General features: G+C 34.3%; 1 protein-coding gene across 1 annotated transcript; it reads right to left on the bottom strand.

Annotated features, from left to right (window-relative positions):
- Positions 1–804: 804 nt before the first annotated feature.
- Positions 805–5,673, bottom strand: LOC130623889 (TNF receptor-associated factor 3-like). The gene is made up of 5 exons (XM_057439429.1): positions 4,927–5,673; positions 4,731–4,782; positions 3,296–3,400; positions 2,888–3,001; positions 805–2,282 (listed from the first exon to the last, which is right to left on the bottom strand). The coding sequence occupies exons 1-5, from the start codon at positions 5,094–5,096 to the stop codon at positions 1,290–1,292; spliced, it is 1,434 nt and encodes a 477-aa protein (XP_057295412.1). The 5' UTR covers positions 5,097–5,673; the 3' UTR covers positions 805–1,289.
- Positions 5,674–17,018: the final 11,345 nt, after the last annotated feature.

Genomic DNA, 17,018 nt, shown 5'->3' with positions numbered 1-17,018 from the left:
ATTACTGGGGGGATTCCGCCCCCTCAATAACTTTTTATAGGATTGTTCAAATTGAATCAAACTTGTTACACTTATAGTACGTCACAAAAGGAACAAAAATGGCAGCAATAAAATTTTGTATGCGCCACCACATTTTCTGTGACGTCATCAAAAGCTGGAAATTTGTCCAAAATGCCACTATCTGCCTAAAATTCAATTACTTTAGTTCTAGAGCGAATTTTACATTCCGTTTGAAGTTTCTGAAAGCTAAACAAAAGCTAATTAATAGATTTTCCGGTTTTTACACAGATCGCATAAAAACTGCCAAAAATTGCCCGGAAATCCGGTCTTTTCCGATTTTCGGGTAATATCCGAAAAGATCGGGAAATCAGATTAATCACGTGTCCAAAACATGCAAAATGATTCTTCTTGATGAAACAAAGTTGTGTTGTAAGTTCAAGTTCTAACGTCATGCAACGTAGCATTAAGTATTTATTAAAAAAAAACGCTGGGGGGGGGGGGCGGATCGACCGAATAGGGTTAAGACGCCTTGTGTTTACTGGGTTATCACTATGTGCTTTTGGAAGTCATCGCTACAACCCATAAAATTGGCTAATGGTATAGAGTTTTATCCAACTTTCATTATGAAACGACCATATTATTCTATTACGTAATCTAAAAACGCTAATGTCCAATAAACACGTGGTATAGACATGTAAATAACTGGCGCACGATTAAAATTAAGCTCGGAAGCATCCGTCTTACTCAAAATTTAAAAATTTAAAAAGCATTTAAATAGAGAAGAAACACGTCCTTTTAGGCAATTACTTTTTACTATAAAAAAATAATAACTATAAAAAAATACAAAAGACTAGACGGCATATTCTTACCGTAGAGAAAATCTGAGTATTTGATGTGTTTTTGTTATACATAACACGATAAATGGGTGTTATGTATGGGTGCGATTTAAACAAAAACATTACATAACACTACTTATCCCAGATACACACGCACTCATAGTTAAAGAGCTAATTGACATGCGAGGGCTTGCACACCTTTTTCCAAACTTAAAGCTGCGCGACTTTCCTTGGTCATAGATACAAATCTCTAATATTGTAGAAACAACTTATGAATACTCTATTCTTTGAAATTGTCTACAATAGAACAGCGACGATTGGTAAGTAAAACGCCTTAATAGCAAATCGTAATTGAAATCACAATGCTCTTCTACATATAAGAAAAGAAAAGATAAAAAATGAGTTTTATTTAGTTGAAACAAAAATCAATAGCGGAACGTTCCCTACAGTTCTCTAATTATTATGCATTGTTTCTCTATAGCATTTAATTGTAATGCTATCATCGATTATGCATTTATCAAGATCTGGTTTTAGCAAAAAGTTGAAAAACCCGAAACCCCGTCCTTGTGATTCTTCAGTCGGTTTTTTTCTCCACGAAACGTCTGACTGGTCAAGTTGAAGAGACATTTTATGTTTAACATTGTCCACGCTACAACACTCAAAGGTGACTTTCAAATTGAATGGCCAAACAAGATCGCAATCTCTCTCACCTAATAGTATATGAAAATAAATTCCAACAGCTTCTACTTCTTCATATTGCCACACAGCAGACAAATAACAGCTATAACCATTTAACGTTGAGAAAGGTAAACTCTCTCTATAATCTCTATAATCTTTTAACCATATTTCGTGGTAGTTTGTGATATGCCATTCGAAGTAACCCACAAGTATAGTTTCTTGTAAAATACGTATAGATTTCATTTCACTTTTTAAACCATCTATTAAGGCATTTGACTTTATTAGTGTTTCTTCAAAGGGTTTACAATATCGAATGATTTTCTCATTGGCCGCAGTTTCTTTTTCGATAGTACATATTTTAACATCTGCAAAATTTGTTTTTACTTCATCCAAGGCTTTGTCGTGATTGTCCAATATTTTCTCGATTTTTTCAACCCTCTTGTTATCCTGGACATCCTTTCCAATAGCGCTAATTCTTTCTGCGTTACTACTTACTTTGCTACTTACTTTTTCCATGTTCTTTTTTATTTTATCCAATGCATCTTCGTTCTTTTGTAAATTTTCTTCCGTCTCTTTCAATTGCAAATCTTTTTCTTTCATATTTGCAGTCAGGATATCCAACTGCTCATCTTTAGATTTTATTAACATTGACATATCTTTTTTTTCTTGATCATACAATTTTAACTGATTCTCACATACTTTCAGTCTTTCCATGATTTGCACAACAGTAATTTCTAAATGCTTCATTCTTCGCGTTTGATTAAATTCCTATTTTCAAACATAAAATAAAATAACTTTTAACTATAGGATTCAAAAGAGACTGTTAGCTTAATAGGCTGGTGAAGTATAGCAAGAAAAATTTCTATTGCATCCTCTTTTCAACTAAGCGTTCCTGTGTTTGTAGATATAATGTAAAGGTCTAACCTATCGGGATGGGTAAATTCTTGGCCATTTTATTTCATATTCGATATAATTGAGCAAAACATTCCTTCACAAGTAGAATGAGATATTTTCACGTTAGGTGAATTGGTGAAATTAAAAAAATCGGGAAAAGCAGCCCCATCGTTAGACCGCCAAAAAATTCGGAGGACTAGGTTGTTGTGGAGAATACTTAGAAAGATGATGAATTGGACTACTTAACCGCAAATTAAAAATTTCCAATTAGCTATCTAAGCATTGGATAATTAATTATTTCTTTAGCTAAAAAGTTCTTTTCAAAAACGAATAGTTAAGAATCTTGTCAACCACTCGAAGATTGCTAATTTGCGAAAGTAGCTAAAACCCCTTATATAATTTTTGTCTGCGAAAATAAAAATCTGAAAGCTATTATTTAATCACACAGAAGATATAAATAGAGATGTAGATATAAATACCTTCATGGGACACTTTTCCTCGTGTGGTGGAAGTGCACCTCTCATAATTCTTTCGTCACATCCATCATGATGGCAAGTGATTGTTTCAAATGGACATTCCATATTCACATGTTCCTGATAACAAATCATGAAATAATAAAAAATATTTTTGGCTACCTACGTCTATAGCGGGTAATTTAGATGCCCACAAATTTTCTAGTATAAGGTTTCACATGCTTTTCAAAGGTGAGAATAATAGTATTTCCAAAAAAACTGTTATAACCTACGCCTGTGGATGCTAGTGTAAGTCTACGCTTTTCAAAATGTTTTTTGTTAAATTTTTTTATTTTTTATCTCTTTTCCACTCGACCACAGAAACATCTTGTACTGACACAAGGTTAACACGGGAAGGAAACTTTGGACTGCTACCTGCAACTGTCGTAATTCATTCCTCCATGCGCATCCCTTATCAAAGTTATCACATTTTACTTGTAAATCCAAGATCCTTCTTTCAATGCCTTTATCTGGATAAACCTAAAGTGACATTACGGCATGATTAAATAAGGAAATTTTTTTAAAGAATTAACTAGTAGATATTAGTCACCGGGTATGACTTACTTGACTAATACTTTAAAGGCATAATATATCGGACAGTGAAATTAAAATAAAAAATATTCATGACTAGTGGTTAAAGTTACGATGCATAACTTGTCCCTAATTTACACGAATTTTTTCAATGCGAAAAAATTTAACAAATGGTCAAAAAATGGCGTTTGCAGATAAATATTATAAAAGACTACCGAAAGCATGAGGAAGGCACATTCCGTTATTATTTTCCCATAGTCTGTTGTGAATAATAAATTAAATAACCCTTGTTATTTTATAATTTTGTTCCATATGTTACTACAATCCTTGTCAAAATATATTGAGACAGGGCAGCTAACTTTGAATTTCGCCACCACAAGTAATTGGATAGGCCATTTCTATATTATATTCAACCATTTTGAACGTTTAAAAGTTCACTTGTCAATGTTTGAAGTGGACTTAGGATTTAGGTTATTTGGTTAAGTCCAAACTCTTGAAATGTGCTAACTGTTGCTGACGTTAGCATGGCAATTTTCAACAAACTTCGACGTGAATTATGTGTGGGCGTGCTAAATCATGCGACTTTAATATTGTTAACGCTGTCTACTTGTTCTATGTGTTTGCAAAAGTTGCTACCTTGAAGCCTGCCGACTGCAAACCATTCATTATGTGGAGTTTTTGTCCATACTTAAAAATGACGAAAAAACTGCCGCTGTCTCATTATTCTTGTCTAGAATTGTAAAATACCAATATCTGTTTGAAATGCTTTTGCTTCAGTTCCAGAACTTATTTTACATTCTATTTAAAGTTCTGACAACCGAATAAAAGTTGATATAACGTTTTTCGAATTATACAGAATTTGAATAAAAGATTCCAAATATTTCCAGTATCCGATTTTTCTCAGTTTATGGTGAAACAAGAAAAAATCTGAAAATCGGATTAATGAAGTATTTCAATTTTTTGCAATGATTCGCCTTGACAAAATAAAGCTGTGGTGTGAGGTTTAAATTTTGACAATCGTAGCGAAGGTCATTGTATTTCTTCCATTATAAGGATTTCACAAATTTAAGGAGTTGTTTTAATTAATGTCCAACATGTAAGTCTCTGAGAGATATGAGACGAAAAAAATTAACACTCAGGTGTCTGATAGATATATGTAAAAACATAGTAAGCCACCTGGTTATGATATTTACTGAGTTTTTTTTATAAAGCAAAAAAAACTTATTAACAGAAAGGAGGCACAGAGGCGAAATCTGCGCAAAAACATAACCCATCGTACCTTTTCTTTATCTATCAAATTTCTGTCCAGTGGACACAACAAATCAAATCCTCTAAAAGAGAAGCAACAGCGAGCTGTCAGATGTCAGCTTACACTTCTAATTTATTGTCAGCACAGTTAAAATTCATTTTAAAAAGCATAATAAACAAAACGAAAAAGGTAAAACGGGACAACAATAAAAAAAATAAACAAGTACCTTAATATTGCATAATCTTTCGTGTTTTCAAAGCATTCTTTACAAAGTCTGTGTCCACACTCCACAATAATTACTGGATTTTTTAACACAAACTGACATACAGCACATTTCAATAGGTCATGTACCTCTGTCACAAAGTTAGCATCATATCCACCATTGCACTCAGCCATGGTTGCGTGTAATTATCCTTATATCTAAACAGACTGGAGAATGCGAATTTTATAAAACATTTTCGCAGATTGTCAATCTTTGGCAATTACAATTGTTGCAGATAAACGGCATTTATTTTAAGCTTTACCAGCAAGTGATAATAACAGAGCCATAGCAGGCACCCATTTTCTTTCTTTTCTCAAGTCAAGGGTATTTAATAATTTCTATTGCACGAGATACAATTTCAAATTTTTTCCTTATTTATCATGACAAATGCCCTAGAGTGCCCTTAATAATAATTTTATTGTTTTTCGTTAGAACCAAATATAGTAGAATGCTGTAATGCATGTCACCTTTACCACGGCTCTTTGCGCATAAGCTACCAAAAAAAGTGGTTAGAAAGTTAACAACAATAAAAATGCTTCAAAAATATATAAAAGCAAATGTTATCACAGTCGCAAAAAAAGTCTTACCTGGTTTCAACGCTACTTTCACGAAGAACGTTATCACAGTGTTTCAAAGTAGTACAAACATTTATAGTAATACTAAATCTAATATATCGCATGTAAGCTATGCATAAAAAAACTTACCAGCACTTACCAGTACGAACCACTTATGAAAAGACATTAACATTTGAATCATAAGATGACACAGCAGTTATTTACAATTGATTTTATAGAAACGAATTGCGCTGTCAGAACAACAGATAAATACAGATAGAAAGGTAATAGCGATTAGAAACAACACAACAGTCCTTTATATGATGCATTGCACAATTTTTTATCAAAACGAGGCAAATGTTTGAATTACACGTAGGAGATTAATAATCCGTTTTCATCAGATGATTTAACGTACCTTATGAATCAATACAAATTTTGCCCAATAAAAACAGCTTCTGGTAATTCGTTTTCACGCAGTAAGTGCTGTTTTCATTAGACGGCTTCTATCTAATATGCCTACTATGACTATTTCCTAAACAAGCGTGTATTAACCTAGTCGTTGGAAATCCCCAGGTAGTCACAGCAATGTTGATGAATATTGATAAAAATATATCGCATTTGGTATTGGTATATTAAAGATTTCATGTGTGGTTTTTTAGCACAATCCGGTTTTGGTCGACAACAGACAAAAAGCGGCTATTATTATAAACTAGCCGGGAGACCCGGCGTCGAAACGCCGGGTTAAGCTACAAGTAACTGTTGTTGAACGCCTTGAGGAGCGCTTAATAAGAACCGCAAACTGTGCGACCCAGTAAGGTGGAGCGCTTTAGTACGGCTATGCAGTATGTCGGAAATCAAGTGGAGCGCACACACCATTGTAGTGTTGCGACTGTAACATGTTTTTCCAAAAAATAACTTTCCCGCAACAAAAGCTGAATTAAAACAGAGTTTACAAACCGTTGTTACTCCGTCATAACAAAAACAATCAGGCAATATTATTTTATTTTGCGGAATAAGTTTCCGTGAAAGTTCAAAACTTAATCATGACAGCGGGCCGAGAACGCATACTGTAATACCCTTTGCAAAAAAATTTAAGTTAAAACACAGGAAAAATCCTGTCGTTACCTCATCCAGTTAAAAAACCTCCATAATTGGAGCGCTTTAGTACAGATATGCAGAATATATATATATATGTCGTGAATCGAGTAAAGCTGACAAAACATTATAGTGTTTCGGTTGTAATGTATATTTTAAAATTTATATATATAACTTTAATGCCATTTTAACCAAAATAAAAACACAGTTTACAACCTGTTGTTACCCCGTCATAACAAAAAAAAATAGTCAATATTATTTTATTTTGCGGAATAAGTTTCAGTAAACTTTAACAAATTAATCATGACACCGGACTAAGCACTTATGACAGCTAAATGGTGTCACGCATGCGTTATAGCCATAATAGCCTTTTCCAAAAAAAATTATCGCAACTTCAATTTAAATAAAAAACACACAAAACACCCTGTTGTTAACACCGGTTGAACGTTTATTGCAGGTAAAAAAACTTTATCACAACGGATTAAATAAAAACACAGCAAACAGCCCGTCATTAAAAATCCTTATCGCTTCGGTTGTAAAAGAAATCAGTGAACAGCCTGGCATTAACCCGGTTCAGTTTAAAAAATTACTCAGCAATTTTATTTTGCAGAATAAATTTTTATAACATTAATAAAAGTGGTCGCTGCCAACTACATTTAGCATAAGAATTAAAGTCTCAAAACTGTAGCGTTGGAAGGCCCAGTGGAGGGCCTAATAAAAACCGCAAACAATGTCACACATTTAGGTGGAGCGCTTTAGGAGGTATGCAGTGTGTCGTGAATCGAGTAAAGCACACACAACATTATAGTCTTTCAGTTGTAATGTATTTTTGAAAATATAACTTTACTGCAACTTTAGCCATAAAAAAACACAGTTTACAACCTAAAAACAGTCGGTCAACCTTTTTTATTTTTCGAAGAATGTTCCCGGTGAAAGTTCAAAAGTGAATGTTACTCCAGGCTGAGTGCTTAGTGTACAGGTAAAACAATAGGTGTAATCACCTTTTCCGCAAGAAACTTTATTGCAACTTCGGTTAAACAGAAACACAGGAATCAACCCGTTGTTAACATTGGACTGAGCGCTTAGTTCAGGTAAACCGTCTCAAACATTAGGAATAATACTCTATTCAAAAAAACTGTATCGCAACTTCGGTTTACATAAAAACACAGCATGCACTCTGTTGTTAACACAGGAATAACCACTATACAGGTAACCCGTGCTGCATATGTCGTTAACAACGGGCTAAACGCTTAGTACCGGTAAACGGTGTTGCACATATTCTTGTGGCAATGATGACATCACATCTGGGGGCAAGCAATACACTCACCTGAATTTATTATATGACTTGCAAAGAATAATGTTTTAGGAACATTTGACCACAGTGTTTGTTTTCCCCCAAAAATACAATAATCCTATTGGATAAAAACCTAGCCACATAACTTTTTTGCCAGAAGAATATATAGACGTAAATACCCTTTTCCAAAAAAACAGTCCGTTGATATCATCGGGCTAAGCGCTTCGTACCGTTGAACAGAGTTGAACAGGCGTATAGGCGTATAGGCGTAATCGCCTTTTCCTAAAAAACTTTGTCGCAACTTCGGTTTAAATAACAACACAGGAAACAGCCCGTCGGTACCCCATTCAGCTAAAAAATCCTTCAGCAATTCTATTTTTGGGAATACGCTTTTATGACAATAAAAAAGGTGTAGCTATGAAGCTGCATTTTCATTAGGCGTAAGAAAGATTTGAAAATTTTGTTGTAGCTATAGCTAGCTAACTGTATTTATTTGGCTACTTTCACTTTTTAGCCAGAGGTATAGCTAATAGCTAGCTAGAAAGCTGCAACTTATTAAAATCAGATTAGTAAAAATAACGCAAATAGAAATAATACTGGCTAAGATAAAAGGCTGTTGTATCAAACAGAATGAAAAGGCTAGCTAGCTAGCTCACTTGAAATCTATATAGTTATACGTTCGTAGCCAAAATCTTAAAATTGGTAAGTTCAAGATTTGTATGTGGCTAAAAAGCGTAACAATATATTTACCTTAACATATAAAAAAACAAAAATAAACAGCTTTCAAAAGACAAAAACAGACTTACCAACTTCACTTCAACGCCACAGCTTTCAAAATGGCCGTATATCTATTTAAAATTCCTTCGTCCCGTAAAAATCGGGTACTGCGGGATTTTGCCGGGATTTTCCGAAAAAACTGCGCGCAACTATTTTGAACAGACAGACAGACGGAATACGGCTATTATTATAGAGATACTGGACGGAAGACCGGGTGTCAAAACGCAGGGTTAAACCATATGCAGTTTTGAATGTCAGCTTGGGTGCTTAAGTACAGGTAAATAGTGTCGCACATTCAACAGGAGCGTTAGATGTACAGTATGTCGCAAATTTAATAAAGCGCTTACAGTACGTTTTTTACGTACTGTATATTTATAAAAAATAAATTTCCCAAAATGTTAGCTGAATTAAAGACAAAGTTCACAACTTGTTGTTAACCATAATTCTAAGTAGAGACTGGAAACACGGATGTGTCATGACAAACTATTATCTACTCATTTTTGGTAATTCTAGGCCCTTTTAATTGGGTAAGGGACAAATGTTATGCCTATAAAAGTACGCAGAGTAACTACCTAAAATAATCAGTATCATGAGTTACTAACGTCAGCCTATTACAGCTATTCGAGGTACTTAAAACTTTCCCCGTTGCAAAATGTCTTTTTGGAACTGTATGTCCCAGCCATTTTCTAAATTTCCTTTCATGCACTCGGTTAAAACGGCAGCCTTATCTCACTGTGCGTGGTTGGAAAAATCCGTCTACAGTTTTTTACAAAGACGGATAAAGGAGATAATCTATATGTTCCTTATTTTATAAGACCTAATTTTCAAAAAAAAAACAATGGAAATTTATTATGCAAATGTAGCAGGGAATTAGCTGTGTTTCGCGTCATTTGTGTCTATATTATTCCTCTGTTGTTCATGCGTTATTAGTGATGGTTTAAATTTTACCAAGACAATTATGTTTCATGCCTGTTTATAGTATACTTCATTCAGAGAAAAGGTTTTAATATTAAAGTACACTCTCCTTTTATCAACTTTACAACAAACCTTAATTTTAGTCATCTCGTTTGATTGTGTAATACTCGGCGACGTTAAGACGCATTCTAAATGCTGCCTGCTACAAATTTACACTATGGCGAGTAATTTTGTTACGCGCTATCTGGTCCGCGTTTTTCAACTAAAATTGTCATGTTGCGCGGCCTCGTGGTATTTTTGAATTTGATAAGCTTGCCCTGACAGTCATCATTGTTAAGATTGTTGGTTCACATTCAAACATTTAAAGAGGGAAAAAGAGTTATACAAACAAAAAAATGGTAAGTTGGTTCTTTATTAATATTATTTATAAATAAACTTTTGGAATATTACAGTTTTTATTGAGTATATAGCTACCTAGGTAACAAGATAATTTTTATTTGCTGATATTGGTTTTTCCTCATTGTGAAGCGCAGCCTTTTCGGAAAAATAGAGCAGAGCCCAATTTTTACGGACCTTTGCTTTTCGGTTGGACGCAGCTTCATTTCGGAATAATTTCGGAATCACGCCAAAACCGGGCAAACAATGGAAACATGCTACGGAGCCCATTTAAGTTTGGAAGTGATCGTGTCAGGTTTGCAGATCTGTTTGACCTTTTTGTCTTTTATAAGCTTTTTAATGTTGTAGTATTTGTTTTCTCATGTTAAGGCACATATATTTTTACGTTTTTTTGTCCACGTACAAATCTTAAATCACCAATTTTAAGATTTTGACAAGGAACGTAGATTTTGAACCAGCTTGGCTAGCTAGCTAGCTAGCTAGCTAGCTATACTTTAGCTTTACTTATTCCTATTCTTTTGAAGTTTTTATTCAGTTTGGTATACTATTATCCATTTGTATTTGGTGTTGTAGCTATCTAGCTAGCCCTTTTTAGCTACCTCTAACTGAAAAATGAAAGTAGCCAAATACAGTTTGGCTACTAACATTCCGAATACTAATTATGCTAAATACAGTCAGGTGACTGCAGCTTTTGTTACTGTTATGAACATTTTTCTGCAAAATAAAATTGCTAAGTATTTTTCTTAACTGGACCGGATAACGCCAGGCTGTTTCCTCATTTTTACAACCGAAGTTGCGATAAAGTTTTTTGAAAAATGGTGTTACGCCTATACTCATGTGCGACAAGGTGTATCTGTACAAAGCGCTCAGTCCAGTGTAAACAACGGGCTGTTTCGTGTGTTTTTAAAAAATTATATCGAATATATAATTGTTTTTGCTGTGACGGAATAACAACGGATTGCAATCTGTGTTTTTATTTTAGCTTAAAATGTCGAAAGTTATTTTTTGCAAACTTTATTACACCGGAAACACCATAAATTCTGTGCGCTTCACTTGATTTACTACACACTTGCCTGAATGTGTGGCACAGTTGACGGTTCTTATTAATCACTCATTCGGGTGTTCAACGCCGGGTAACACAGTTACTTGTGGCTTAACTCGGCGTTTCAACAGAGTGTATCCTGTGTTTTGTAAACCAAAGCTGCAATACAGTTTTTTTGAAAAGAGTATTAAGCCTAAACGCATGTTCGACACGGTTTACCTGTACTAGGCGCTCAGCTCGGTGTCACGATTAATTTTTTAACTTTCACAGACAATTATTCTGCAAAATAAAATAATATTGACCGATTGTTTTTGCTATGACGGTGTAACAACGGTTTGTAAACTCTGTTTTTATTTCAGCTTTTGTTGCGGAAAAGTTATTTTTTGAAACATATGTTACAGTCGCAACACTACAATGGTGTATGCGCTTCACTTAATTTAGGACATTCTACATACCTGTACTAAAGCGCTCCATCTCATCGTGTGGCACAGTTTACGACTCTTATTAAGCGCTCCACAGAGTGTTCAACGCCGGGTCACACCTTGACTTGTGGCTTACCCCGGCTAGTCTATATTATAATACCCGTATCTGTCCGTCACGTAAAATGGTACCGCAAGTAGCGAAACGCACGCAATGCTGTATAAAAAGGACGGGCCACCGACTAGTATTTGGCTAAAAAAAAGAATTCCTTGAAAAATCCAATATTGTATTTATGAAGGTTTCATCACAAAAACATAACGATTACGTCATTTGTACACCATTTCATAATGGCTGTGTAATGTGCATACTGGCCCGTGATTGGTTCAACCAGTATATATATATATATATATATATATATATATATATATATATATATATATATATATATATATATATATATATATATATATATATATATATATATATATATATATATATATATATATATATATATATATATATATATATATATATATATATATATATATATATATATATATATATATACTGGTTGAACCAATCACGGGCCAGTATATATATATAGTATATATATATATATATATATATATATATATATATATATATATATACTGGTTGAACCAATCACGGGCCAGTATATATATATAGTATATATATATATATATATATATATATATATATATATATATATTATTTTTATGTTTTGTTTTCATAAATACAAATAAATACATTGTTCGTCACAGTTCATTTCAACCATTTCAAAGTAAATTTGTTGCGATGGCGACATTTGTTGATAAGTTCTGTTCTTTTATTTAACAGTCCCTTCGGTTCAGCTCGTACAATTGCTATTTTTTCTGTTAGGCACAAGTCACACGTGCGCGCTCCTGTCTTATACGGCATTGCACGTTTTTCAATACTCCATAAGATTTCAAAGTCTGTTCCGTCGTCTTTTAATCTCCAAATTAATTTCGACAATTCGGTTTCGTTTCTGTATTTCTCGTGTCGAAAGGACTTTTTGTGGTTGTTAAACCTTTCTTTAAATTCGCCTTCGCATAATCCGTAGTAAAATTCCTTTTTGTCTACGTATTTGACTTCCGCTTTGTAGATGATGCATGCAGCTAAACAGTCACCATTCAGTGGACACTGGGACTTATCCCGGCAGTTGCAACCCCACCTGTTAACCCGAACCTTGCAAGCTTCGAAAGCGACCTTTACGACCTCATCCGAAAAATCGAATTCCGCAATGTTGACAATTCGTTCTTAAACAAATTGAAAACAGACGTTAAGAACATCCAAAATTCCGAAAATGTATTTGCTTTCGCCGATAAAACTAATAACCTATACGAACTTCCGAAAAATGATTACACCAAACTCGTTACAGAAAATATCACAAAATCGTATGAAAAATGTAGTACTTCTTTGAAAACCAACATCAATAAAGAGGCCAAAAAAATCGCAAAATCGCTAGATTTAGACGCCAAAATGCAATGCTACTCAGAGAAACAGGCCTACATTACAATCAAAGACCACAAACCAAACTTCCCCCAAAATGTCAAGTGCAGATTAATTAATCCAGCCAAAACAGACATGGGAATCGTCAGTAAAAAGTACTTGGAGACCATCATAGAAAAAGTTCAGAAAGCAACGCAGGTCAACCAATGGCGAAATACATCTACTGTAATTGAATGGTTCAAAAAAACACCAACTGATGCAAAGTCAAAATTCATCAAATTCGACATTGTCGAGTTTTACCCTTCTATCTCTGAAGAACTACTCGACAAAGCAATTAATTTCGCAAGATCTGCTGTACCAATCGACAACAAAGTCCTCGATATAATAAGGCACAGTCGGAAGTCCTTGTTATTTGATAAATCATCGACTTGGGTTAAAAAAGGAAACGTTCTTTTCGATGTAACAATGGGTTCATTCGATGGAGCGGAGATCTGTGAGTTAGTTGGACTATATATATTAAAAAAGATCAGCAATATTATCGATATCAAACATGTTGGTCTATACAGAGACGATGGACTTGCAATTATCCAAAACGCCAATGGACCACGAATGAACAAAATTCGAAAGGACATCATAACCTTGTTTAAGGAAGACAAATTGTCAGTAACTATCGAAACGAACCTGATTGAAACAGACTTTTTGGATGTATCATTTAACGTGAATAGTAAAACCTACAAACCCTACAGGAAACCCAACAACGATCCGCTATACATTAACATTAATTCAAACCACCCGAATAATGTATTGAAAGTCATTCCGAAGATGGTCAATGAAAGATTAATTGCGACATCATGTAACAGAAAAGCATTTGATGACGCAAAGCCTTTATACGAAGCTTCACTCTCCGCCAGCGGATTTAAAAGCACAATGGCATACGCGAGTAAACCCAAACAACGCCCTAATCGCCAAAGGAAGATAATTTGGTTCAACCCGCCGTTCAGTAAAAACGTTAAAACAGACATTGGACGATCATTTCTCAAGATTGTTAGAAAAAACTTCAGTAAAGATCACAAATATTATAAAATCTTCAACAAAAACACCGTCAAGTTGAGCTATTCATGTAGCACAAACATCCGAAACATCATAAAGGGCCATAATAAAAAAGTTCTCACTTCTGAAGAAAGGCAAAAACAACGACCTTGCAACTGCCGGGATAAGTCCCAGTGTCCACTGAATGGTGACTGTTTAGCTGCATGCATCATCTACAAAGCGGAAGTCAAATACGTAGACAAAAAGGAATTTTACTACGGATTATGCGAAGGCGAATTTAAAGAAAGGTTTAACAACCACAAAAAGTCCTTTCGACACGAGAAATACAGAAACGAAACCGAATTGTCGAAATTAATTTGGAGATTAAAAGACGACGGAACAGACTTTGAAATCTTATGGAGTATTGAAAAACGTGCAATGCCGTATAAGACAGGAGCGCGCACGTGTGACTTGTGCCTAACAGAAAAAATAGCAATTGTACGAGCTGAACCGAAGGGACTGTTAAATAAAAGAACAGAACTTATCAACAAATGTCGCCATCGCAACAAATTTACTTTGAAATGGTTGAAATGAACTGTGACGAACAATGTATTTATTTGTATTTATTTGTTTTATTACGTTGTATCACGTAATTAAAAGGTTTATACTTTAGTTAGTACCAACTTGTATAATTTGTATCATTTGCCTGAGGATTGCTAAGAAGCATGAAACTTTAAGTAGCAAAATTAATGTAGTTTTTTCTTGAAAACAAAACATAAAAATAATATAACTGCTCTGTTACACATTGAGCACTCTGTTGTAATTTGTGTTAAAATTACTTCGTGTTTATATATATATATATATATATATATATATATATATATATATATATATATATATATAGTACATATATATATATGTATACATATATATATATATGTATACATATATATATATATATATATGTCCCACAAAACTGCCTAAGTTACATTTCCATACTTCATAAACGGTTTCACCATACTCCATAAACGGTCCCATAAAACTGCCTAAGTTACATTTTCAAACTTCCAAAACGTCCCACAAAACTGTCTATGTTACATTTTCATACTTGCAACTTGTCCCATAAAACTTCCTACGTTACATTTTCATACTTTTCTGCCGCTAATGGTCAGCTTTTTTATTTGTCTCAACTACTTTTGGCAATAATTGTAGCTATCTATGACCCTTAGTTATGATAAGAAGGGAAAAGTTTTGAAGACCGTAACCATAGGCAATTGAGAACGTCATTTCTATTATTGGCCATCCATTCTAATTAAATATTCAGAGTGAGTGTTCGGAGCGAATGGAATAAGGTTTATCATGAGTTGTGTGAGTGTTTAAACTGATTCAGTTTCGTGTTATGAATAAAGAAAAAAATGTAAATAACAACTTCCACCGTTTTTAAGAAAAATTTCTTTCTGTAAAATATTTTATTAAAGACGTGCAAATAAGAGAATTCTGGTTTCAGTTAAAAAGAACAAATTGTTGTAAATCGTAATTATCTGAGGGGCCCACTTGTAGAAGCTCCTATTTGGTTCACAGGAGAAACAGTTACCGCCGTCACGAGAGTAAAGAAGGATGCTACGATTTGCATGTCAACGACACTTAGTTCTTCTGATTTTTTATACAACTGTATAGTGACGTTAAAAAAGATGCAAATTGGAAGAATTAGAATTACAGTTTTGTAATGATGATAGCAGAAATTTTTAAGTTATCTATTTGTAAGACGTTTTGTTGTACAGTTGACGCTCTCTAATTCGACGCTCCTTTATTCGATAAGCTCTTGTTTTCGATACAAATTTGAGGTCCCAAGAAGGAATTTTGCTCCCTTATTCGATTTCTAGTGTGTAAAAAGGCCTTTACACAATTTCGAATTTCGAATTTCGAACGAATTTCAGGCTTCGAATTTCGTACGTTCGATTTCGAAACGTTTACAAAACAAACGGGTGAGGCGATACAAACAGTTGACAAAAAATGACGACTGCATCGGTGAAATAAAACGTAAAGATGTCAATTTGGAGACCAAATACAACGCCTTGTTGGAGTTGAAAAAGGAAAACAAATACATCCAAATTAATTTGCCTTCCTCCGAACACCACCTCTATTACCCAACCTATGGATCAAGGTGTCATCACATTCCCCAAAGCGAAATATCAGGGAAGCAGATTCTGAGTTTGGAGAAGAAAAAGGAACTCCCCAAATTCACAATTTTGACCGCTATGACAATGTTACGGAAATCATGGGATCCTCTTCCTAACCAAACGTTCGCAAATTGTTTCAAAAAACTGCCGAAAGAGCCTTAAATGATGAAGACGAGCCATATGCTGATTTGGAAGTTGAGGAGAATGTAGTGGAAGAATTGGAGACCGATCTCGAAAAATTGAAGAACAACTTCAGTGTTGATTACCGATTATCGGCTGAAGAACTTGTAGACGTAGACTCGCAAACATCTGTCAGTGGAGCCTTGTCCGACGCTGACATAATTGCTAAAGTATCCGGTAAGTCTATTTACTCAAGTGATGACGATTCCGATGGTGACAAACAAAACGAGATGCCACCTGCCAGACCATCGCTCAATGACGTGTTAACCGCAATTAATATACTTGAAGATTATTGTTTATATCTAAAATTTGGAGATAATGTATTAGGTGGTTTAAAAGATATAAATAGGGCATAATTGATTTAGAAAACTTTATGCAGGCAAATATCGAAGAATTTTTCCCAAGAACTTAGGTTCCCAAGAAAAAACTTGATATTCGCACTGCCACTGCAGAACGTTGAAAACAAAATAGTCTCGTTTGTTATTTGCATTCCGCTCTCTAATTCGACATTTACCCCCCAAATATCGAATTAGAGAGACTTCCCACTATTCGATAAGCTCTCTAATTCGATGAATACTTTAATTGGAGAAACTTTCGCGAATGAAGAAATTCGGAAACTTTCGCGAGATAAAGTTTCGCGAATGAAGAAACTCGCACATTTTCGCGAGATAAACTTTCGTGGA

Source organism: Hydractinia symbiolongicarpus, chromosome 13, assembly GCF_029227915.1.
Source record: "Hydractinia symbiolongicarpus strain clone_291-10 chromosome 13, HSymV2.1, whole genome shotgun sequence".
Lineage (NCBI taxonomy): Eukaryota > Metazoa > Cnidaria > Hydrozoa > Anthoathecata > Hydractiniidae > Hydractinia > Hydractinia symbiolongicarpus.
Note: the sequence above shows the minus strand (reverse complement) of the source record. Positions and strands in the feature narration are given on the sequence as shown.